The 24902-nt window shown below is 42.9% G+C and overlaps 3 protein-coding genes across 8 annotated transcripts in view; 1 reads left to right on the top strand and 2 right to left on the bottom strand.

Moving 5' to 3' along the window:
• Positions 1–7086, bottom strand: part of pds5b (PDS5 cohesin associated factor B) — a 39657-nt gene extending 32571 nt beyond the window's left edge. For both annotated transcript variants that reach the window (XM_049592179.1, XM_049592178.1), the window contains exon 1: positions 6941–7086. The gene's annotated coding sequence lies outside the window, so the exon portion shown is untranslated. The remainder of the gene's footprint in view (positions 1–6940) is intronic.
• A 2172-nt stretch (positions 7087–9258) lies between these two features.
• zar1l (zygote arrest 1-like) lies at positions 9259–11504 on the top strand. Its single transcript, XM_049592162.1, has 4 exons — positions 9259–9919; positions 10746–10838; positions 10919–10993; positions 11139–11504. The coding sequence occupies exons 1-4, from the start codon at positions 9332–9334 to the stop codon at positions 11280–11282; spliced, it is 900 nt and encodes a 299-aa protein (XP_049448119.1). The 5' UTR covers positions 9259–9331; the 3' UTR covers positions 11283–11504.
• Positions 11505–11726: 222 nt separating this feature from the next.
• Positions 11727–24902, bottom strand: part of fryb (furry homolog b (Drosophila)) — a 62959-nt gene continuing 49783 nt past the window's right edge. For 3 of the 5 annotated variants that reach the window (XM_049591336.1, XM_049591337.1, XM_049591338.1), the window contains exons 46-66: positions 24634–24832; positions 24310–24531; positions 23732–23930; positions 23535–23632; positions 23194–23364; positions 22963–23103; positions 22675–22860; positions 22416–22580; positions 21992–22066; positions 21584–21754; positions 20742–20936; positions 20468–20605; positions 19356–19570; positions 18468–18672; positions 18184–18333; positions 17925–18023; positions 17728–17811; positions 17323–17340; positions 16984–17094; positions 14942–15177; positions 11727–14611 (exon numbers count right to left, since the gene is read on the bottom strand). In XM_049591336.1, coding sequence (XP_049447293.1) covers positions 14353–14611; positions 14942–15177; positions 16984–17094; positions 17323–17340; positions 17728–17811; positions 17925–18023; positions 18184–18333; positions 18468–18672; positions 19356–19570; positions 20468–20605; positions 20742–20936; positions 21584–21754; positions 21992–22066; positions 22416–22580; positions 22675–22860; positions 22963–23103; positions 23194–23364; positions 23535–23632; positions 23732–23930; positions 24310–24531; positions 24634–24832 — 3337 coding nt within the window. In that variant the 3' untranslated portion in view covers positions 11727–14352. The remainder of the gene's footprint in view (positions 14612–14941; positions 15178–16983; positions 17095–17322; positions 17341–17727; positions 17812–17924; positions 18024–18183; positions 18334–18467; positions 18673–19355; positions 19571–20467; positions 20606–20741; positions 20937–21583; positions 21755–21991; positions 22067–22415; positions 22581–22674; positions 22861–22962; positions 23104–23193; positions 23365–23534; positions 23633–23731; positions 23931–24309; positions 24532–24633; positions 24833–24902) is intronic. The other 2 variants (XM_049591339.1, XM_049591340.1) reach the window with 1 other exon arrangement.

The raw sequence follows: 24902 nt of genomic DNA on the forward strand, positions 1-24902 counted from the left end.
TATGCTCTCATATTGAATGGAGGTAAACATGTGCACGACAGGTTAGCAGCTGTCCGTGGACGTTCAATGTGGAAAGTACGACTCAGCCTCCAAACACTTACATCAACTGATTGTTTTCTTGCTAGCCTGAAGGAGAGAGTTGCTTCTGGGTGCATGGGAGATCCTGACAAGCTTGTATGGATGTGTGAGTGTGTGTGCTTTTGAATAGTGATGAGTTGGCGCGTTAAATACATGGTAAATAATTTTTTTTAACTTTTTTTTTTTTAGTGAGTTGTTAATGTTTTGTTGTAAAATGTAAAATGTTATATATAACATATATATATAATATAATGTTCACACTGCACGGTGCAAAGCGCCACACATTTGAGCGGCATTTAAAATACAATTTGGTTATTGAAAAGTATGACTAACAATAAATTAAAATATTCACAATATCTTTTGCAGACAATGTTTAACATTATTAAATTGTGCTCAATTTTAACCATTTTCTGAGTGTTTTATTACTTAGAACAGTCAACTATTGCAAGTCTAACCTTCCATTAAAACATAAGGGAAATGAGTCATTGGGAACATCCCTAATCAGTCTTCTCAAGGGGGGAAAAAAAGGGCAAAACGTATATGCCACCTTTATTTAAATTTACCTCCCACTCACTGAAACCCACAATGGCAATGAGTTACAATTTGAGGCACCTGTATGGCAAGCAGAGCAATTTGGGGTTCAGTGTCTTGCTCACTTCAAAACATGGAGGGGAGGAGCTGGGGGTAAAACGGATTTCTCTGTAACAGACGTCCTGAGTCAAAGCTGACAGCTTCATGTCAAATGGTGGGGGAGTCTCCGAGTCAAACTTCTATGCATGTGCACCACATCAATATCTAATAAGGCTGCAATTTACGACAATCTTTATCATTAATTATTTTCTTGATCAAACTTTAAGTTGTGTGATCTATCAAATGTCAGCTTAATTGCAACTATTTCAAAAATCAGTCATTTAAAAAAAAAAAACAAAATAAAAAATATGACTGTAAACTGAGTATCTTAAGGTTTTGTCTGTTTGTCAGATAAAACAGGCAAGCTGGCTCTGGGACAACTGTGGTGAGCAATATCACATTTTATAGACAAATACTTATTGTCTCCCATTTCATTTAGTCAGCTTATTATTGCCCATATTGTAAAGTGCCACCACAGACTCTACATCATCAGTGCTGAAATCAGATGGCTGATTAATCAATGCTTTACAGCAGATGGGGACAATTATGCTGTACATCAAGTTTAGTTGTGAGTCATAAACAGAAACCACACAGTAAAAGTGTCAAACATTGTGCAACTGTAATGTGACATGTGCTGCGGGTATTTCCCACAAGATATTGGTTAGCTGAGGTGTTGAGCATCGACCTCCCCGAAACTGAGCTTGACTGAGTTTTTCTTTCGGAAGCTAATGAGTGTGTATCGCACAGAAAAAAAAAGTTTGAGCATGTGCTATTTACCATGAGGGAGTTGGACACTTGTTGGGAAAACATGTGGAAAGAATGTCCTAAAATGCATTCATTATTTTGGCGGGCAGCAACTGAGAGTTAAAACAACCTCCCAACAAATTCCAGCCTTGTGATCTTTATTAGGTTATAGAGGGTTTTTTTTAAAACACAAATATTTGCGTACTTTTCCTCTCCCTTTTCCAGATTTATAACCAGGCCCACTTCTGTCCTAATTTAATGAGTCTAAGAGTTTCAGGTTCTTCTCTTAAATGGTAAAATATCCCTGTAAACTCATGTATCTTATTTTCTATGTAGCATTTAAACAGCTTCAGTTGTGTTGTGTTTTCAAGATACTGGAATTTCTAACTTTGACACAATACCTTGAAAAATAATTGATATTTGATATAATTTCCTTGAGTCACACGGGAAACAAATTACATTAAAGACCTAAAATTAGATTTTTTCAAAATTTTAAGATAAATTAAGAAAAAAACATTAATTGTAAGACAGAGCCAGAAAGTGCAGCTGGTACAAGTGTTTTGACTACAACACTAGTAAATATATAGCACAAACTATCCAAATTTTCATTCTGAGGCATTAGTTCAAATAGAGCAAAAAGTCCCTGAAGCTTAGAAATACACCCCACTTTTAAGCTGCAAAACTAGTTGATTGATTGGTTGGTCAATTTACAAGTTAATCAGCAACAATTCTGATGACTGAATATATTTTCAAGTCATTTTTAAGCAAAAATGTCAGACATTTGCTGGTTCCAGATTCTCAGATGCAAGGCTTTGATGCTTTTCTTTGTCATACATTATCATAAACTGAATATATAATATTTGGGATTTGGACTATTGGTTGCACAAAATAAAACACTTAAAGATGCCACCATGGGCAGTGGGAAATTATGACATGATTTTTTTTTCACGATATTATCTTACACGTCATCTACAAAGCACTATATCGAAAAATTATCAGATTAATCAATAATGAAAATAATCAGTAGCTGCAGCCCTTAATCACCTTACTTTATTTTTATTATCCTACAACAACACTTTCATGCTCAGCATTTGAATAACAAAACTTTACAAACTTGTACTCTTCCACAACCTGCAGTCCTGTTCACTTTCAATCAGTAACAAACATGTCATTGTATTTTGACCAAACATTTTGGCTCCTGTGATACATAACTGTAGTATTAATGCTGTGAAGTGGCAACTGGTATAATTTCATAGAAAGATAAAAGCAGTGAAATAAATGGATGACATAGTGTCTGACTGAAAGACAGATGGGGCAGAAACTTAAGACAAGTGAACAGACAGACATTGGACAGTCTGATTAGAGTCTCAGATTCCTGTCTGTAGTTCAGAACTACAGTGCAAAGACACTTGCACCATGATTAAGTTTTTATCACTACCGTTTGCCATGCTATAGGGTTTCACTATCCCCTTTTACACAGATATCGCACTACAGGGCTGCTTCAAGGTCCCTTCTTGATGCCGCTTCTGCATTTTTACACAGCACTTAACAAAGACTGCTTCATGCGGCAGCAGTGTGTGATTTTAGACGCATGCTGGCATCGCAGAGGCAAAGGAGGCATAATGGGCATGACATGTAACACAACAGCGTCAGCCTCTAGTGTAACATATGACACATGCCTCAGGGGCGCTTTCTAAACAATAAGAAAGGCATAACATGGAGGTAACAATCATTTACTGTCCCTATTGTATGGCTACTGATCTACTCCTCTGCTTGGAGGGAAAGGAGCTTCTGGACCTCATTGTTTTCCCAATTTGCGGACATTTTCGGCCACTGTTCTTCTTTGAGTTAGCTGCTAACTGCTATTGGCTACTTTTTAAATCTCCCACAGTGGATTGCACACACAACATGATGTCAACTCGTCAAATACTATGCTGCAGGCTGTCCCATTTATACAGACATCTTTATAGCGCTGTTACTACTTCCAATGACACCTTAAAGGCAAGACAACTCTCTCCTCCCATTCTGCGATTGTACCTTTTATACAGAGCGGCAAGACAGAAATTCCCACCTTGAAGAGGCAGTGTAAAAGGGGATACTGGAAGTACCACAGCTGTCTAAAATGTGATATGTGCCAGCATCTGTGGCTTGTGGATATGAAAATATGTTTTCCTGCTGTGCCCCAATGTCTAATACCACAACAACCACATCTCCCAGGGGAGTCAGCAAAACAAGCTCATACTACCTTTCAAGAAGAAAAATCACTGCATAATATACACTGTTACTGAAAGCGTTAAATGAATGGACAGATAACTTTTCTTCTGTAACAACTGTCTTGTTTGTGACTTCTCACAAATTATGTTGCTTTTGGTGAAAGAGAATTGATTATTACGAAGCAGTCTAGATCAGTAGGTCTGAAGTCTGACAAAAGCGCTTGCTGGGTTTGATTTAGAGACTAGACCGCAATACCGAGTTTTGAATAACAACCAAACAATTTTCTGCAGCTGTACTTGAGCTTTTACACACACACACACACACACACACACACACACACACACACACACACTGGACACTGGACGGCTGCCAAATTGTTAGATTCTGACCTTCTTTTCCACCCCACAGCTGCTGCCAAATTTGAGTCCATCTCTCTCTTGGCCTACCACACGGACACACACAGAGCTCTGGCAGCCAATCAGAGGAGAGTATTTCTTGAACTGGGGGGTCTGTCTGGATACCAGCCACCAGGGAATATTTCACATTGAATAAGAAGCAGCAGTAAACAATCACACACGGGAAAGCTTTACCCCACATTAAACTTCTTGAAGATGGGCTACTGTCGACTTGGTACTGGTTTATCACAGTGAAACACATTTATCCCCCACTGAGGGTTTTCTATCTGTCTGCTGCTTCTTCTCTCCCCATGCTGCCCCTTTAACACAGCTGCCAGCAGAAATATGAAGACCCAGAGCAGCTCTCCTAACTTAATCTGAACCTTGACACAGACATCCTCTGTTTTAACCCTCTGGGTGATCACAGGGAAGAGAGTGACTGTCAGCAAACAGAGGACTGGACACCAGCTGGTTGTAAGGATGAACTCAATGACCTCCACATGGGCACTCACAAAAACACTAAGTGAAGAAAATTGAACAGGGATTTACTGTCTAAGAGTTTAGTTTCCGACCAACTGAAATTAAATAGACATTTTCTGAACGGAGCAGGTCTTTGCCAAATCTGATCCAGTGAAGGCCGGCCAGAAACAACAAAGCAGAGACGGAGGGATTGAAATTAGCACAAAGGTTATGAGAATGAGACAAGGTTGGAGCAAACCTCCAAAGATGCCATATGACATGTCATGTACAAACAGACAACACTGCTGAATCATGTGTCTCATGTTACTTGGCAGCACAGACATGTGTCCTCCTCTGTATCAATTCAACACAAACCAACCACCACAGAGAGAAACTAAAGACTGCCATTGTGGCTTTTGTAGGGCAAGAATTTGACCAAACACAATTTTGCATAGTTTTCCTTTCAGTTGGGGAGAATAACATTTAAGGGCTGCAGCCTGCATCAGATCTACAAAGGGGACAAACAAATTACCAAACACCAACTCCAAACTAGAACTGCTACAAAGTGGTTCCTGGTGAAACACTAGTCTATGTGGTTTTCAGGCCAAAGCCAAAGTCTCAAGGCACACCTGTGTTTATATCTGTGTACAATAGCTTCTATAACATGTGTTATCACATTTATTACGGCATAAGACAATAAAATAAGACAGGTAGCTTTCGCGATAATGTCTCTTTCAGTGGTAGGTCATCTTTGCTGGTGATTTATTATAATCTGCTCCATATAATAAAGGGATCCATTGTCTTACTCACGACTTTCTCATTTCAAATGTCATCATCCCTCACACTGGCTGCCATTCAAGACTTTTGATGTGTCACACACTTAAAATTCCCACGCACAAACAGCAACAAATAGGTTCCCTGCAAAGGTTTTTTAAATTAAACATTTTTTTGCAGAGTTTGCCTCTCATTAGGAAATGGATGCCCACAACAAACTGATCAATTAAAAATTAATTCATAACTTTTTGAATATTGCAATAATAATAATGTGTAGTTATAACACAATCTGACAGCACACCTGGACTGGCTTCACACCATTTGAGAACCACTGCACTAGTCTACGTGGATTGTGCATAGCCATTTAAAGAAAGGTAATAAAGCAAGAAAATGTTTGTCCTAGCTGAAACACAATGGTACATTAAATTCCATTTTGGCTTTTTATGAGCTATATTGAACAATACTGACTTTAAATGTTGTGTGGTAACATTTTCCAATGAAAAAACAACTGCATAATAACCAAGATCCTTATTACGTGGCCATAAAAATCACATACATCACAGACTTCTCATGACCTGTGATCAGTGGACCAATCCGCAGTGTTGATGGAGACACCATTCAAAAATCAGAGGCTGATAGCTGTCACAACAAAAGCACTGCAGCACCCTGGAGGTGACTGTCCTTACTCACTTTATAAAACAACAATGCAGAGTCCAGTTTTGGAAATAAAGCCTCCTGTGTTTGGGGCTGCACTCCTTCGCTCAAAGCCTTTTGTTGTATGCTGATATTAATAACAATAAGTGTGCACGAGACCAGGTGGGATGTTTTCAATCAGATACTGCTCCGATTTCTAAATGTATCAATAATGGAGGCGATCGACCACTACATAAACCATTAACCATGCGAAAAGATGCCTGCAATATTAAAAAGCAATGCGCCTTGTACTAATAACGTTAGCTCATAATAATGGGAGTCACAACCAAAATGATGTAGCATTACAACAGCGAGGGGGGCTACTATTATAAGTTAACGTGGGGTAGCGTTAGTTAGCTTATAAGGAGGAAACACGTTATGTAAAAGGTGGTTATTGTTATTATGGGATAACTTAAAACAGCATGTCAGGGCCAGCCTGCCTTGTTGCCGTAATGTTGACCGTGGCTAATCTAGTTAGCCGCCGTTAGCTAGCTGGTATGCACATCTCGCTCGCGACAACACTGGCTAGCGTAACCGAGCTAACGTTAGCAGCAGCAATCTCAGTGACAGAGGGCGGACAGATAGTAACGTTGCACCGAACAAAACACCCGGGCTGACCACCGTTATATCGCTATAAATACCCCGTCTTCAGCCACACAACGAAGCCGAGCCACTGTTTGCTCTCGCTGCCGGGGCTCTGAGCCTAGCAAACGGGCTAGTTATTCTCCTAGCTAACCATTTTTGCGCCGCAGCACCAGGTCAACCAGCGCCGTGAATCGGACACGGCTGCCGAGAACACAGGCGAGCAAGGCGGGCTGCGCTCCGCCTATTAGCGCTGGAAAGCTGGCTGCTCCGCGGACACATCCTCGGTTATACCTCGCTGTTCGCGGCGGCACCTGCAAATATTCCCACGTTTCAACCAAAAAGATGCGCTTATTTGTGCATTTTCTTACCTGTTACGGTGAATTGTGATCAATCGTGTCCTCCTCTGCAGCTCTCTTCCCCCTCCTAGCTCCAAAATGGCGCCAATATGTGTAGATTCAGTGCCCATGGGTACAAACCATCAACGAGTGTGTTGCGCCACCTATGGAGCGAGTGTGTGTAGGCCCCTCAAGTGGTGCTCACATCATCCTTTCACGTAAATGATTCATCCTTTTTAAGATTATTGGATTTCCAAACATACATCTTACTCAGTGGACAGTAGCTGTGGGATATAAGACAGTTTTTCCTGTAAGGATTATTCACTCACTAATATTATGTGCATGAAAAATAGCTTGTGTTGCAGAGATTCGACACTTTGATGGTTGATAATTAAAGAAAAGGAGAGTTTTGATATTTCACAGCATATAAGGCAGGGATTTTTAGCCTACCAAATGCTGATGTCCAATACTGGATATCCTAAAATTAAAAAAAAAATAGCCTATTAAAAGTAAATAAATCAATGCACTCCAATCTTTATGGTGCTAAATAAGCAGAAAATGCCTTTATTGATGTTTAATCATTCGTGTACTAAAAATAGGAAAATTATAGTGTTTACAAAGGATGCAAAAAACTCACATCCTGCATCACAAAGTGCCTTTACTGCCTTGTGCCCTTTCTGTCGCTCTAAACTTGAAAACCCAATATTCCGACAGCACATGAATGCACCAAGAGACTGTGCTTCAAATGAGTTTTTTTTTTCTGTGCGAAAAATGATCTCATGAATAAGACTAGGTCACAATAAACATACTGTTCTCATTAGTGTGGCATTCATGTTTCTTCCGAGTAAACTAGCCTACATTTATGATCCATTCAACCGCCTCTAAATAGTGCCATTCATATTCTGAAGGTGCCCCTGCCTGTTAAAGGGTATTTTATCAAGTCAGTGTGTCTCTATTCATGCAGCCTTTTCTCAGATGCTGCTATGGAGCCTTCAGTTTCCCCCCCCCCTTTTCCTTGCCCTGCTAACCTATTCATTCATACCACACTTTCCTATGCATGAACATCTGTTCCTCTTTAACACTGTAGGTGCATTTACTGTGGTTACATGGGGCTAATTGCAGATTTCCTTCATGCTCCTGAGAGATCCACATGCTTTTAAGCCATCACAAAGGTCTTGCCATGCTGGTTTACAGTTTACAGAGCATCGAGCTAAAAGATGTGTGAGAGATCAGCTGCTTGCTTTGTCCTGTTATGATGGGTCCCTGGCCAACATGAGCTATAGGGGGAGCTCCAATATAATGTTTCAGATTTGTAGCCCTTAAATATAAAGCACTTGACAGCAGACATAAATGGGAGGTTGAAGGTTTATAGCAGGGGAGTCAAAGTCATTTTAGTTCATGGGTCACATACACCCAATTTGATCTCAGATGAGCTGGAGCAATAAAACCATCACACAATAACCTATAAGAACCATCAGCTCCAATATTTTCCCTTTTTGTGTAAAGAATATCAAGTACATTCTACAGACATTCATTATTTTTCAAAACAGACAAACAGCCTGAGATGACATCAGAAAAATAAATGCAATTTCAACCGTATGTCTCAGATTTTCCACATTCAGTCAGCCTAATCCTCACTGTCATGACGTGCATTTATACATACATTTCCTGATACAGATTCTTTTGAACTGAAGCGGCTGGTTGACAATATTTTGCACAATGTTCAATATCTTTAAATATGGTCACAGTAATGGATTCTCTAATATTCTGCTCAGGGTGGAAAAGCCTCTGAAGCAGAATATAACTTGCTCCTGAATCCTCAGTCATCTAGTGGTCTGGATTGGACCCTTTGGTGGGCCGTATGTTTGAGACCTTGGTTCAAAGGTCAGTTTAAAAGCCCACTCTATTAAAGCTGTCTGAGTATACAAGCCAACAGATTAGTGGGCATATTGGGTCTGTTTTCAGCCGTGAATTTAATATAATTTCAGGCTTTCAGGAAAAACAAAGCCAACAGACTTTTGAATAATATTTTTCTTGTTTTAAACTCTAAACATCTGCATAAAATACTTTTAATCAAATCCATTTACTTCAAATTACAATCAGCCTATAGGGTATATTATTATTATTATCTAATTATTATTTACCATTAAGATGACACACACATTTCAGAGCCATGTGGCTGAATGTGTAATTTTCCTGAGCTTGTTTTGTCTGTGGCTGACTGATTTTTATATGAGAACACAATATTAGATACAGGCATGACATCCTCAAACATATGGTAACTGAACAATCCTAAATATTTCTGTATATGGCAGCTGAATCTAAGCCTGTGCGCCCCTGTTCTCAATCAGCTAATTAGTGCAGCAAGAAGGCGACTGCTTAAATCCCAACAGGAGCAACTTGGACTGGTTTCATGGCTCCAGGATGGAGGGGTTCCTGTCCACGTTTCCACCGTACACTGTCTGCGACAACCCGGTGTGCGCTCCTGCACCTCAGGAGGACATCAGCTGGGTGAAGAGAGAGGGCCGCTTCATGACCCCCCAGGGCCTCAACTACCTGGAGCTCTGCAAGGCCATCCTGTCCCAGGTCACCCCCAGCTTGCCCCCTCCTCTCAAGAAAGCAAACACCAAAGAGTGCGGCGTGCAGGTGAACGCCAAAGTGGATAAAATCGTGCAGTGCTCGCTGGGTCCCAAAACGCTGTTCTGCGTGGACGGTGAACATCCAAAGTCCCCCAAGAGTCCGGAGCTGTTCACACCGGACGGGAAGGCGCAGCACATCACGCCACCGGTGAGCAACCTGCGCTTCCTCAGACCCGTCTCCATCTACTCTCCGGTGTTTGACCGCAGGATTGTAATGAATAAACTCTGCGATGACGCTGGAAGTGAAGGAGAAGGAGAGTCTGCTGAACAAGCCCAGTCTGACAAGGAGGACGAGGCGGATCACAGTGGAGAGGACACAGTAAAGGACTTCAAGACAACTTTCCACAGGTCCTCAAAGGGGTCCAACTTCCAGGTGGGTCTCTCTGTCAGGAAGGAGCCCCTTAAGAGACACATGAACATCATCATGACATAAAGCCCCATATGAAGTCCCTCTGCCCCCCATCTCTGTATGTGTTGTGCACAATATTCTACACTGTGTGGTGGTTTGATTTAAGACATTAATTTACACTGGTAGCATGGAGCTACAAAAAATGAGGGTCTTAAAAATTAGATTTGGCACAAGGACCTTCTTCAGGACATGCAGGGCTTCATGATCAAGTGAAGACCCTCTGAAGGGCTGTGTGTGACTGCCCTCCTTGGTGCCCCCATGTTTAAACAAACCACAGCAAAGTGCCCCTCTAGTAGATAAGTGCCCTTCCTGTAGAGAAAATGTGATGAAGCATGCCCTTCCAATGGCGATGCAGTGCCCTTAGCATTCCCTTAAATAAGAAAACATGATGAAGTTCCCTCTCAGGTGGCCTTAAAGTTGAGAAAACATCATGCAGTGCCATAGGATGCCCTACATGCCAGAAAGCTTTCTGCATGCTGGTGCCCTTTTCATTCTTCCTCCTCTACCACTGAAATAAGCCAGAATTTGCCGCTACTTATCACGTCGGGTCATTCTGTGCTTTAGTGGTGCATATTTCCAAACAGATTGTCAGTTTGATTAGCACAGAGTAATAGCACCTTTTAAACAAGGCTATAAGTGCTTTAAATACAACATAAAAGGCATTAAGACAAGATATAAAAAGAAACAGAAGCCGATATAAAATGAAGTACGCTATATAGATAGACCTACTAACTACACAATGTGTTTCTGTGCACAAATTATCTCTTAACGTTTCAATGTTTGTGTTTAGTTCCTGGAGCAGAGGTATGGCTTTTTCCACTGCAAAAAGTGTAACATCCGGTGGGAGAGTGCTTATGTGTGGTGCATCTCTGGAACCAGTAAGGTAAGAAGTTTGTTGTTTAGTGTGGTTAAGCAAAATCTGCATTCATAATAATATTTCGGAGTATCATTTTTTTTAATCAGGTGTATTACAAGCAGCTCTGCCGGAAGTGTCAGGTGGGGTTTAATCCCTACAGAGTGGAGTCCATCCTCTGCAAGGTACTGAATCGTCTTGTTTTTCAGTTTCTTAAAGCTGCAGAATCCTTAAACTGGGGTCAGAAACCTCCTGGCTGTTCTCTCGCTTCCTCTATTCACATAACCGTCTCCTCCCCTCTCTCTCTCTCTCTCTCTCTCTGTCTCTCAGGGCTGCTCTCAGACCTTCTGCAGCTGTGAGAAGAAGCAGAGGCACATCAACATGAAGAGGCCTCACCGCCAGGACCTGTGTTGTCGCTGCAAGGGCATGAGGTTGTCCTGTGACGCCACCTACAGCTTCAAATACATTGTCTGAGCTGTTCTGCAGTTTCGTACATGTCTCAGATGTTAGTTGCCTCCAGTAACGGACATTAAGAGATTCATATATTCTCCTTCCAGCGAGTAGATGAATCTCTGCTTTGGTTGTTTATTTGAAGCAACTTCTCAGAAAGGCTCTTTTGTTTCCCTCCATTAATCCTGGAGCTTAACTTAAACATGAAACTATTTTCATAACAAGAAATGGAGTCTGTGAAATAAACACTGCATGTCAAAACTGGAGAAATTCTTGCAGATTCTAATACTGAATCTTTATAACTTGGCACACCGCTTAAACTCACTTTGGTTGTGACTCAAGCTGCTCGAATGCATGCAACTTTCAGCATAATATTCTAACAGAACGAATGCTAAATAGTCTTTTAAAGTTAAATTAAGTAAAATGTTTAAGACATGCTTTAAATGTGATGTGAGGAGGGTTTTCAGTGAAATGCACAAGATATTATTTTGATATGTCTTTTACTTTGACACCGACTGGTACAGAGCATCAACTCAAAACAACTTCACAAAGGCTGTAAAATTATTTACAAGGTGGAAAAAAAACAACTACAGTCTTCATCTAAAAAGCTTTAAAAATGTGCAATTTCTTGTTTGGCATGCATGCACACACACGTTCTCCCACACACAGGAAAGAAAAAAAAACCATACCCGCATGAGCTTAAAGCTCCCTTTTGTACCTCATACAAACATATCTTTCAGATAAAATATGATTTTTGATAATAAATATTTCAAACACTCCGTACAGTACACAGAAGATGCATGCATGGCAGTTTGATTTGAGAGAACAAACATCGATATAAAACCTAAGTCAAATGAGTGTTGATTTATAGCTGATCAGATATAAATAGGAAAGGTATATTTGTACAGCAAATAGAGGGCGAAACGAGGGAGTCACAAAAAGGGCCGACGACAGGAAGTGTTCAGTAGTAGCACAGGTTTTGTTTTGAACGTCCACAATGAGTGCTGAATGTCAGCATTTCCCTTAACGTGTAAGGTAACTACAAACCACACACAAACATATGCTACAATGGTTGTGTGCCCCTAACTATTAACAGTATACAGACAAAGACAAAATATTTGAGTGTGTACATGCACCGTCCTCTTGGCATGTGAACACATAAGGTCAATGTGTTACAGTGTAGGACAGTGAGAAATATACAGTGCGTACACTCACTAATGATGCTACAACTCGCCACGGAGGAGTGCACGGCTAATGGCATGATTAGTCTACCTATGTTTACAACAGTAGTCAGGAGACAAGCTGGTTCACTGATACAGAATATAAACAGAGCGAGGGCAGCATGAGGAATTACGCTTGAATATTCTGCATCCGCTCTTTGTCAGTCTTTCAGTCAGTCTGGAGAGGTCAGACTTTTAGGGAGCAAAAAGGGACACTAGTACAGTAGAGAGCATTCAACTGGGTCATGCATTGCACAATTTCCTCCAAAGGAGATCTAAAAACAGTAGACACAACAGGAGAGAAAGTTAATCCAGCGTTTGGCTTTTCCTTCTCAGCGAAAGTGACAACCTTTTCTCTCACAGTAACAAACAGTAACGTCACCTCCTTTCTGTCACATCTTTTTAAAAACTAATACCAAAACTCCGTTTAGTGCAATAGTGAGAACTACCAGTGATGTTACGTAGTGTCACAGGTAGTTTCCTCACCGTCTCTGGTGATACTACCAGCAGACTACGTCCTCCTTGAAGGAGGCAGCAACAGTCAATCAAGTTCAATCAGGTCTTGAGTTCCTCTGGGAAGCGAGTTAAAAATCCAAGCTAAGAGCCTTCACAGGTCCTCGAGTGCAGAATAGATTTAGTGCTGAACGATGACCATCAAGCAGGACTTAAACTAAGAGCACATCAATTTTACAACAAGTGGCCATAAAGCGAAGTTAGCGCTCGGATAGAATCACATCAGGTCATCTTTATCAGCAGGCAGCAGTCTGTAGTATCTGATGGGTTCAGCAATGCTTCCCATTATGTGTGGGACATGATTCAGTGTTCTTTAAGTTTAACATCTGCAAGTATCTCTGGTATGTGTCATCTCCTTTTCAGAAGCAAAGATCTGAGCGTTGCTCAGGAATAGTTGGTTTCAGGCATAGTAGGTTCATAGTAGCTCTTTAGGTCCTCTGGCACAGTAAGTTAAAGTCTCAGGTCTGGACGTCTGATGGTTCAGCATTCAGGAGCCCCCCTACTTTCAGTAGGGGCAGGGCGGCGTGCCCCACCTTCCCCAGATAGCGAGATAAGGGCGCAGCAGCTCCACCGAGGGAGCAACAACAACCCCATGCTGCAGCCTCTCCTGGGCCGGTGGGACAGGGAGGGGGGGGGCGGGGGAGGGAGGAGGGATGAAGATGGAGCAGGGCCACGGGTTAACACTGTGTCATGGCCTGGGTGTGCAACTGGGGATGGGTTTGAGTGTTTGTATGGGGAGCGGGGGAAATGGGGGAGATGTGATCCCCGAGGGGGGATGGTAGATGCGTGTGAGTGTGTGAGCAAGGTGGGTTCTGAGGCCACAGTTGGGAGCATGTTAGATGTACGAGATGGTATCATGTGTTTGCTGCTGTGCACGTGTAGCAGTGGTGAACTGTGTGATGAATGACCTCTGAAAGGATAATAAATGTTAGTGTTCTCATCGAGGTCACTCCTCCTTGGCTCTTGTGTGTGCGGCAGTGTAAAATCTGGTTGGCCTGGTGTGCTTGAGCAGCTGTGCGATGAGAACAGGTCTGGGGGTTTGGGAAAATCAAATAAAGAGATATCAGAGTCTACAATGGATGTGGATGAGGAGAGCAGAGAAGGGTCTGGGTCTAAATATGGTTCTGGTTCTGGTGCTGGTGCTGGGCAGGGCGGTAGGCAGGTAGCTGTCTGGAGCTGTACAGCCGGGGCAGCAGAAACACAGGAGGAGGCAGGGGCCAGGTGTGTGGGTGCTGGGCCTCCTCTGTAAGAGCAGGCTGAGATGAGAGCGGATGTGGAGATGGCTTTGGAAGGGTCAATGGCTGCAGTGACGGGGGAGTTAAGGGTGGGGAGGGAGGGGGTGGGGGGCTCCTGAGCTCCTGTCAGAGGCTGGTCCCGGAGGCGCTGGAGTCGGGGAGGTAGGTTGTGACGACCCGGTAACCCTGGGCGCGGCGGATCATGTCGCGGATCTCCCCGTTGAGCTCCAGCAGCTTGGAGCAGATCAGGGTGAGGTCCTGGCGGGAGCCAACCAGGGCAATGGTGCCCGTCTGGCCCAGCGTCTGGTGGCGAAAGTAGACATTGAGCAGCGTTTGGACCTCGCTCTCTGAGGTGCCACCGAACACACCATTGGGCCACTGCCTCCTGAAAATAGGATAAAAGGAAGGTGTGATAGGTCAGTTATGATGGATGGATATGGAGACAGCGCTACATGTGCATGTGAAGAAAATACTGAGCAAAAAGAGGTGGTGATGTTTATGTTTATGAATGAAAGGCCTTTATACACTGGGGTGGTTTTTTTTTCACTTGTACTGTATTTCTAACTGATGTTTCAGACTCTGTCCCACTCAAAGTAATTGTGATACTGGGATATAAACATATACATATTTAAGAATATCGATTATAAGGAAAAACTAGTGGAAGTCATCTGGCAATCATCATCTAGCGTAGGAGTTTGACAGATTTGTCACTCACCTGCACTCCTGGATGTAGCGCACAGCTTTGGTGAACTCGTGGTTCTTAAGGCACTCCAGTATGGCCTGCACAGCTGCCTCCGAGGTGGGGAAGCTGGGCACGACCATGGCTGCCACCTGGGTGGCATGTGCGTGAGTGTGGGCCAAGTGTTTGTGTTCCAGGTCACTGGCCACAGCCGCTTCTGCTGCCTGCAGGCTGGTCCTCAGATCAGTGAGCTCTCGAGACATGTTCAGAAGCTACGAAGTAGGAGGGAAACAGATGGTGGTTGAGTGTATGTGTGTGTGTGTGTGTGTGTGTGTGTGTGAGCCTCTAAGTCATCACAGAAAGAATGTTTATATCATTTCATTCAATACTTAAGATTCACTTTAGGAGCCAGCAGCGTTGAAAAGGATTTTCTTCATATCTATAGCCTTAAAAACGTTTAGTAAACATTAGATTTATCTAAAAATGTAATATGTTCAATTTTATAAAGACATTTTGGAAGTACAAACTTCTCACAGTGTAGCCAAGTGGAACTGATGTTGCGGTCAGTTGGTATGGTCGGACCTGTAATAATCAATTTCACTGACAGTGACTGGGCAATAAGGGACACCTGCTGGCGAGCCACTGGTTTTATTTTAGTTTGTCTCCTCTGTGAATGGCTGGCACGCAGTCTGTAGCATGTTGAACATGTCGCTAATGACAGTAAATTTAGTTTAGCTGTATGTGGGTCCATGCTGGTGTGGCAGTAGTTACTGGGGCCGTGGATGCCTCTGCTTTGTTGTGTATGATACTTTTGTGGCATCCTTGCCGGCTATTAAGGAAATCAAAGAAATAAATTGAAGGAGAGCCTAGAGTCTAGAAGGTGTCTTGCTTTGCTTAATGTAGCTGTGGGTGCCACTGGACAGCCTTTACAAGGTATATGCATGTTTACATTTGAGCGGACACTTTAAGTATCTTATATTCTGCACAGCTTCTGTTGCAGAAGTATGTGTTGAAGAGCTCCTTGAGCATTTGTGTATCAGGGTAGTTGAGGAAATCTGACAAGGGATCTGCTGTATGGCTTGTGTGCTTTCATCATATTTTCTTTTTTGATGTTAACTGCTCTCTTTAGTGCCCAACCCACGTTGCTATAGGCTGGCATCCTGTCTAAAATATTAAATGGATTGTTCAGATTTTTTCAAGTGGGATTGTATGAGGTACTTATCCATAGTCACTGTATTATCTACAGTAGATGTCAGTGGGCACGCCCCTAGTTATATACTGCTGTGGACAGGGGCAGCAGCAAAACATATTTTAACCATCTAAAAAAGGCCCACCTAAAAAGTCAATATCAGTTAAAGTGTATGCTATATTTAGAATATTTTCACCTCTTTAATTGGCTGTCAGACAGCCCTTTTAAAAGGGGAACCAAAGTCGTTGTATTGCATTCTTCATAGGTAGACTACTTTGACAGAAACAGTAATTTTCCAACACAAAATGCGAGAGCTGCTGGTCTACCGTTGCCTCAATTGGTTAGATTGTTTGTGTTATTGTGTGACTTTGCTAAATCTGAACTAACCCTTTAAAACACCAGCGTCACACAATAACACAAACAAACTAACTAATCGAGGCAGCGGTTGAACAGCAACTCCCGTGTTCCAAAAATGACGAGAGGTAAAATGAGTGAGTCTGGCTTTGAGAGGAGCACTGATAACAGCTTCCGTTTGAAGACAGCTTAGATAATGGCTTCAGTTTCCCATTGGAAAGGGCTGTCTGACTGCTGGTAAAGCCTGAAAATATTCTAAATATAGCATATGCTTAAATGGTGGAGAATGGTGGGTAAAATAAGTTTCGCTGCTGCCCCAGTTCACAGCAGTACACTGCTTAGCTTCCGTGCCAGTACTCCTGTCTGCTTCTCTGAACTGGGGACGTGCTGACCTGCCATCTACTGCAGGTAATACTATGACTATGGTTCAGATCTTCATACAACCCCACTTAAAATTTAACTGAACTATCTCTTTAAGCAGCTGAACAGTGTAGAGACTGTAAATGATGTCTTTATGAGCTATGACTCGACTCACCTCAGGCACAGAGCTGATGGCATGAACTTGACCAATGAGCGAGCAGTAGGACTGGAACAGTAGGAGAAGCTGAAAATGCAGCTTGTAAAGCCTCTGACAAAGCTCCAGTTGCTACAAGACACCAGAGAAGAAACAGAGTCAGATTCCTCAGAAGCAGTGAACACACAGATACAACAACACAGTTATATTCTCAAAAGCACACACCCCATACTGTTCATACACACACATGCAGAGGAATACAAACACGCAACAACATGACTAGGTGATTGTCTTGTGCAGAGTAAATCAAGCAGTGTATTTAAGTGGCAGTGAAGTGAAGAAACTTGTAAGAGAACTTACTGCAAGAGACTCCATTTGCTAGACAGCGAGAGAGCATGTTAGGGCGTCAGAGTGAGGCAAGAGGAAGACAGAGCGTCAATCAAACACATGCACAGCACAGTATAAACCATAACTATTCACAGTCAAGCTACCAAGAATTAGTCAACAGTGTATAACACCCAGCAGCTTTAAGTTTCATTTAGTGTTTGGTGGTGGCTACAGCGAAAAAGTCAGGAGGAGACTAGATAACACACAGCACACATGCAAAGAGAGCAGATATTCCAGTGTGAAAGAATCACAAAGGAGAAAAGAGAAACAACTACAAAGCACAGATGCAGAAGTTAACTACATGTTGAGCGTTTTTTGTTTGTCTGTAAAGTCTAAACTAAAGTTGCAGCGAATAAGTTGTAAACAAGTTGCCTGTACCTTCTCCTCTGAGTCTCCAGGCTGGCAGGTAACTACACTGTCACCGGGGCACCTGGGAAATGTGTCCTTACAGTTCCTCAGCCACTGAAGGAAAAACGTAAGGTGACAAAAGCGGGGGGAAGAGGGTTGTTAGCTACGCATTTATATGAGAAACCAAAACAAAACAGATTTATTTTAACATGTTGAGGTGAAGTTACCGATACAGCGGCATCCTCTCTGGTGTTGTAGGTGTCCAGGTACTCCTGTAGCTCCAGCGCACTGAATTTCATCTTTTCAAGGAGACCATAGGACATGATCTGGATAGACCAACAAGAAGAAAGGAGGAGGTGAAGGATGCATTCAGTGCATTAGACTTGTTGGTTAATTCAGCACCACTGTTTGCAGTCTGTCATGGGCTGATCCAACCAACATGCTGTGATTAACGATAAGTCAGTCATGTCTGGCAGCATTACTGACCGTGTCTGCATCAATGTAGATTGTGGGACAATCAGAGCATGTGGTTAGCATCTGTGAGGACCTGAGGAACTTTGATCCGATGCCCCTTAAGCCCTCGCCGAGGTAAGTGGCGACATCAGTCGTCAGGATGCAGAATTTACCCTGAATGTTCTGGGAAAGAAGGAAAGTTTGAGTAATTGTTGTATTTTTGTACATACATGCATGTAAATCCCCACAGGATATGATGTTTCCTGATGATATTAATGACTTAGGAATGACTTCAACTAATCCTTCCTGTGATTTACCTTAAAGAGAGACGAGAACACTTGAAAGGTATGGACGGCGCAGGACCCATCTGAGTCGGTCACCAGCTGGTTGATGTGACATCGCCATGCCTCCTCAGCGTCGTCACACACTGCAGGTTGGAAGGCTGCCAAGATGGCGGAGAAAAATGGAGAAGGGGGAGGAGGAAAACCAAGGTCTTCCAAGTCATCTACATCATCACGCAAGCTGTCGCCATGGGAAGGGGAAAGAAATGGGGGTACAAAGAAAAAAAGGTTTTGATACCTTCCCCCCAAAAAGGTTTTACATGAAAATCAAGTGCCCTGCTAGCCTAAGACACTAGTTACAGGAGGCGCCTCAAGGGCCAGGATTAATAGAATTCATCTATTAGGAATCATTTAATATTAGAGAAAGGGTGTGGAAAATCAGGACAAAGAATGCAAAACAAACAAAGACAAACAATGGTCACACTGAATCTAACAAGCAGAGATGTGACATATAAAGCATGTGGTGGCTGAGAAACACTGCTAATATGCATGCAACCTTAAATTACCCATGTATGTAGAAGTGTTTCTTTTTAGTAGTTCATTAACTTACACAAGGTTTAAAGTCTATTTTCATGAAGCACTGTCATCATTCTAACTGCAGATTTGCATATATGAGAATGCAAATGGAAATTGGGTGTCTGAGGAAACTATTTACAGCACACTTCATTGTGAATGACAGCTTAATATAAATGCCCTGATTTGTCCCAGTGCTGTGTGCACAAACATTCTGGTTGTGACAGATAAAAATAAGCGCTTAAGACTGCTGCTTAACCGAGGTTTAGTCCCAGCATCAGTCAGTCTGCCAGTTGATAAAAAGTTCCAGCGAAACAATATTCCATATTGTTTCCTGTCTGTCACATTCACCTGGGCAGACAGTTGGGGTCTAGAAAGTCCAGCGGTGGCTGGCAGTAGTCTGCACTGAGACCGTGGTCCAGATTGGGAGGGTGATCCAGAGGTTGCCCCGGCAACTCCAGGGTGAAGCTCTCGCCGCCGTCTGAGCCTTGTGGGACCTCGTTGGCGCTCAGCGATAGTTCGTCATCCTGGGCTTGAGTGTCCTCGTCCTCCACACACACCCTCCCCTGAGGAGACAAAGATAATACATTTTCCTGAAGATAAAAAAAAAAACCTGCAGTTCTTTGAACGGCCACTCGAGGCTGCTTTTAGAAGTGAGTCAATCTCCATAGAACCCCATGTTAAATGCCCAACTTTACAGCAGAAATAAACATATTTACAGCCTGGTACAAAGAAACGTTTTGATCTCTATAGCTAATTTCCCTGTTCACGACAACTGTACAGGCCATTCATTTTTACATAATTCACCTGTTTACATTTTATTAAGGCTTAAAGTTACGCATTTTTAACAGGCTGTCTGCCGATAGTGTCCTCAGCTTCTCATTCAGATCCACCCCTCACTCCTCCACAGCGCCAGCCTCTCACCTAAATTTGTTAACTTGTGGCTTCAAAAAACAAAGATGGCAACGTCCAAACTCAAGCATCACTCAGATGTGCCTGGTCGATAAATGTTTGGGTGCTTTGAAGATTTAAATATAGCCAAGGTGGAACTAAGTGAAACACTTCTCCTAATGCACAAGTTTTATATTTCATTATTCTTTTTTATTTTAATTTTATAGCACAAGAGATGCTTTCCACTTTTATAGCCTGTTGTGAACTACTGCATTTTAGGAAAGTATTTGTTCAGCGTTTGAAAAGTGTAATACAGAAATGTTCCTTATTTCAATAATGAAAGCAGTTGAACAAAGTTGCCAGTGGGCAAAATGTTACCTCAGTCCCCAACAAGAGGATTTTGTCTTTGACACTCGCACAACTGTTCAAAATAAATAAGAAACTGTATCCTTGTGCATTTGTTTTCTTTTTCTCTGCTGTACCCAAACCATGACTTTTCTGCACCATTACTCATACTTAATAACTCTACAAAACAGGAGTATATATGGGTGTGAATGTGTTTTATTCCTCACATGTAGGCCACTGTGATCATCATGGAGCACTCCCTGGCTCGGCGTGATGGCATTGAGAGACTGTGGGTCGGCAGACGTGTCATAAGAAGTAGATAGAGAATCAGTGTGATTGGTTTCCTCCGATGGAGAAGGGTTAGTCTGGAACAGGAAGGCAAACCAGGGACATCTATAATTTGGATTGACTTATTCCATCAAATTAGGTCACTGCAATATTAGAAAAAGTTTTTCAGGCTTCAGTGGACGTTAGTGTTGCATTGTTCCAAAAGTTACGCACAAGTTGAGAGTGAGAGAGGCTCTGGCTAGTTGAAGACTCCTCTTCCTCTGAGGACTCGTCTGAGTCGTGGGGGTCCTCGTGACCTAAGCTGGGGGTGCTGCCCGAGTGCTGGCTCTCCTCCAACAGGTCACCCAGCTCGGTGCTGTCCAGAGAGCGTCGACGGACGCCCCAGTTAAAGTTATCGACAGTCTCGCCCTAGATAAAACACACGCACGTACACATTGGAAGACAAAAGCAGAGGCGATGGTAGCAGTGAATTTCACTGCTGTGAAAACATTTTGAAGAAAACATGAATAATTGCTTCTAAGAGCGTCTGAGACAAGCACAAGATGCAAAATGTTATTCATGGCATGAAAATATGCTGCAAAGGCTGTTTGCATTCAATATGATAATCTTTTCCCCCATAAAGACACACAGTATCATTTATCTCCATTATGATAAATAGCAATAAGGTCAGAAATGTAGTCCTGCAACCAAGCTGTGAGAGAAAAATGAAGCACAATCATCCCTTTTTTTTTCAGTGAGAGGAAACAAAGGAGCCAGCAACACCACAGCGCTGATGAAAGCTAATGTAAGTGCTCAGTGTGAGAGACCTTACCTGGAGCTCCTAGGCAGCGAGGGGAAGAGAGAGAGACACAGAGTTAGACAGAGAGAGAGACACGGAGGAGGGACACAGAAATACATTTCAAATATATTGCTACTAAAGACAGACAGGCAGATAAAATGAAACACACATTAAAGGGAAAAGGGAAGGAAAGGGACAGATACTCTACAGTTAAAATCAAGCCACATAATAACTTTAAATGGCCATGGGTAACATACAGTGAAATATAAACTCTCACCTCTCCGTCCTCCAGCTCCACATCCAGGAAGTCAAAGTCTCGGAAAACTCTGAACTGCTGCTCGCTGGCTGTGTCATCAAGCGTGTCCTCTCTGGTTCCACCCTCCTCTGACGACACCCCACTTTCCCGCACCTCCATCATGTCCAGGTCGCCACATGATGAGAAGATCACCTGATGAGAAGGAACGAGAAAAGTACAGTATTTACACTTGTCACATGACACTGGTGAAGTTTACATAAAAATGACAACATCCTCATGAATGATAGACACATTAAACTCCTTGAATAACTAGGAAAATTGGCAGACCTTGCTAAGGTTAATACTTAAGAGAGACAGGATTTTTGTAGACTGTGAACAAGCAGACAGTGTAGGTAGGGTATTATAAAAATGAGATGGGAGGTAGCTTACAGATGGGTTCTTGGTGAGTCCAACTTCTTGTCCGCAAAGAGACAAAACGTTTACCAGCTTCTCTCTGGTTCTTTTCTGCAAGTAGAAGAGAGACAGGAATAAATAATAGAGTATTAATCAAAGAGGGAACAGACATAAACTCTCCTCTTCCTCGATCTGTTCATTTGTAACGGCTTCAGATGTTAAAATAACCAATAAATCAGTTGAGCCCAGTGCAGATTTACATATATACAAAGTCCAGCATGGCTTTTGCTTGTGCTAAAAAACAAACGGCTACAGAGGAATGTGACTTTGAGGTCAAAACAAAGAAGGATGGGTGTGAATCAGCGTGTCATTGACTTACAGTTAGAGCTATATAAAGATATAAACTGTACATAAACTGTGAGAGATCTTAACAACATTTAATGAAAGGGTCTAACTCTACCTGTGAGGATTGTGGTCGCCTCCAGCTGACGGGCACCAGGATGGTGTTGGAGTTGGATCCAGACGAGGTGGAGGAAGTACTGCGGGTTACAGCCATGGCTCTGGCCTTCCCCTCTCTGCCCCCTGAACCCTGAAGCTCGTCGAACCGACGCCCAATCACTGGCGTCTGTAAAGAAAACAGTTTGAATTTCACACACATTTCTGACATGTCTTTTTCTGTACTATAAGTGTAAGTGGGACACAATGTGTTGCTTCCTCACCTCGGAGATGTCAAAGGTGAAGTCCAGTGTTTTTCCGGGCAGAGCTTTGGATGAACCATCCCACACCCTGCTGACCTCCAGGTTGGAAAGGTCACCCTGCGAGTGGCCATACACCGGATGAACTAGGCTGGCGGAGCGCGATACCACCAGCTTCAAGATGTTTAAGGCGTCCTTCCAGTGTATTGTCTGTGGAATAACAAACACAGTATGAAAGAGACAGCAGTGCGTATTTTGTATCACACAGAAGAAGTGGGATATGCTTCAGCTTATGCACTTTAGGAAAGTTACCTGGACAAACTTCTCAATGGTCTTTGTGACATCAGCGTTGAACTGTTTGACTTGTACAGCAGTCAGGTCCATGTGGCTGAGCAGACAGTAGATGATCTGGAGCAGAGACTGCTGCATACTGGGAAGGCCCTTGTCCAGCAGCTGAGAGGTGGAGAGAGATATTCAGTGACTGACAGAGCATGCAACTGCTAAAACATTCATCATATGCAATCCATATTAATCAACACTTACCTCTGCCATATAGGTCACCATGTTGAGTGTGATGTCAGAGAAAGCTTCATGGAGGTAGCGGCAAACCACACTGACCCAGGAGAAAGGGTCTCGTGTGTAGGAGCGTGTCTTGTAGAGAGTCATCACATGGGCCAGATGGGACAGTTTTGTGTTCTTCTCCACCAAACACACCTGAGAGAGGGAAAGAGAGAGCTTGTTTTTCTTTTTATGTGCATGTTTATTCCTCATGTCATTTTATTTTTGCTTTAACACCCTATAAAGCCTAACTTAAAGTAATCTGAAGTAAATCAAAGGAAACTGAAGTGAACTAGACAAGGCTCAAGTGAAGAATTGGACCATACCTGTGCGATCCTCTCAGCGCTCTCCTTACAAAACTGAGTTGGATGGCCAAAGTGCTGCACCAGGTGAGGCAGCAGACAGAGCACATTCAGAGGGAAACCTGCACAGAGAGAAGAGGTTGAAAGAAAACTATAGACTTGTTTGTTTCGACCTAATAAAATAACACAGGATGAAAGTTACCACGATCCCCAGTTCCTACCTATAGACTGTGAGCTGTCAACGACAGGCACGCGGGAGACTGGTGTAAGCTGGCAGAAGAGCTGTAAGGTCAGGTCAGATGTGGCCTGGGAGGTAAAACCCTTCAACAAAAGCTGCTGAATCCCAGAGAACCCGCTCCACCTCAGCTGAGCCTGCAGCTTCTCGAGGCGTTCGCGGTTCTCCGCTCTGTCTAACGGCACCTGGGAAATAAGAGTTTGGTTGAACTAAAACAGGAAGTTGACTGTTTTATTTAGTTTCGTCCTGAAATGCATTCTGACAACCTGAGGCATTTGTATTTTTTATAGTCAGTTGATCATATGTCTGCACGTTGCTGATAGCTAAGAATCCCTTCATTTTTCATAGGACAGGAGGCTTTTATTCCAAAATATAATAAGCAATACATTTTTTTGCCCTACTAGCAAGAGTGTGAGGCTCTTAGGATGGTTCAATTGATAGAAAGGAGCAGAACAGCCTTGAGACACTGCTTGAACTCATCTGCTTCTCGTCTTATCTTTGTCCTGACTTTTTCGACAATTGCGTAACTATGCTGCTGAGATCAGCAAGTTTCATCTTATCTACCTTTGACAGCAACTTGTGAACGAGGCGAAGTGACATCTGATATTCAAACTCAAAGTCTGACTCCATGAGCGACACGGCCACCCAGAAGACTGTGGCCAGTATTGTTGACGGATGGGAAACATGGGCAGGATCCGATAGAACACTGGGATCAATACGATTGGTTGATGATGTGCAGGACCCAGAAGTTCTTCCCGATCGGGCGAGGCCGTGACTGTTGCAGGCCTGTCGATTGAAAAATGTAACACAACACTGAATTAGTGAGATGTACGAGAAGTTTCCCCCTGCATTGAAGTGCCACACTGAACAAGAATCTTCCTCTCTTGCCTGTATGCGATCCAGAGTTGCACTGCGAGGAGGATCATTTGCATGGTGGCCGCACTCGCCAAACTTCTTAGGGACTGAGTAGGAGCGCTGGTGGCGCTGTGAGGACAGACCAGCAAATCCCGGGCCAGGGAAGTTCAGCTGACCTGTGCTCTTTCTGTTCATCAGTTTGTCACTAGTCACAAAGTCTGGTGAGGACGTCCTGTGAATCAAAATGAATACACTTACAAATGGTGTCCTTGTATTAAATTACAAGGAGTTTTAGCAACACA

The sequence above is a fragment of the Epinephelus fuscoguttatus genome, linkage group LG12, assembly GCF_011397635.1.
Source record: "Epinephelus fuscoguttatus linkage group LG12, E.fuscoguttatus.final_Chr_v1".
Classification (NCBI taxonomy): Eukaryota; Metazoa; Chordata; class Actinopteri; order Perciformes; family Serranidae; genus Epinephelus; species Epinephelus fuscoguttatus.

Coding starts and splice junctions, on each gene's coding strand:
- zar1l (XM_049592162.1), top strand. CDS start 9,332: ATGGAGGGGTTCCTGTCCACGTTTCCACCGTACACTGTCTGCGACAAC. Junction 9,920..10,745: donor CAAAGGGGTCCAACTTCCAG/GTGGGTCTCTCT, acceptor GTTTGTGTTTAG/TTCCTGGAGCAGAGGTATGG. Junction 10,994..11,138: donor TGGAGTCCATCCTCTGCAAG/GTACTGAATCGT, acceptor TCTGTCTCTCAG/GGCTGCTCTCAGACCTTCTG.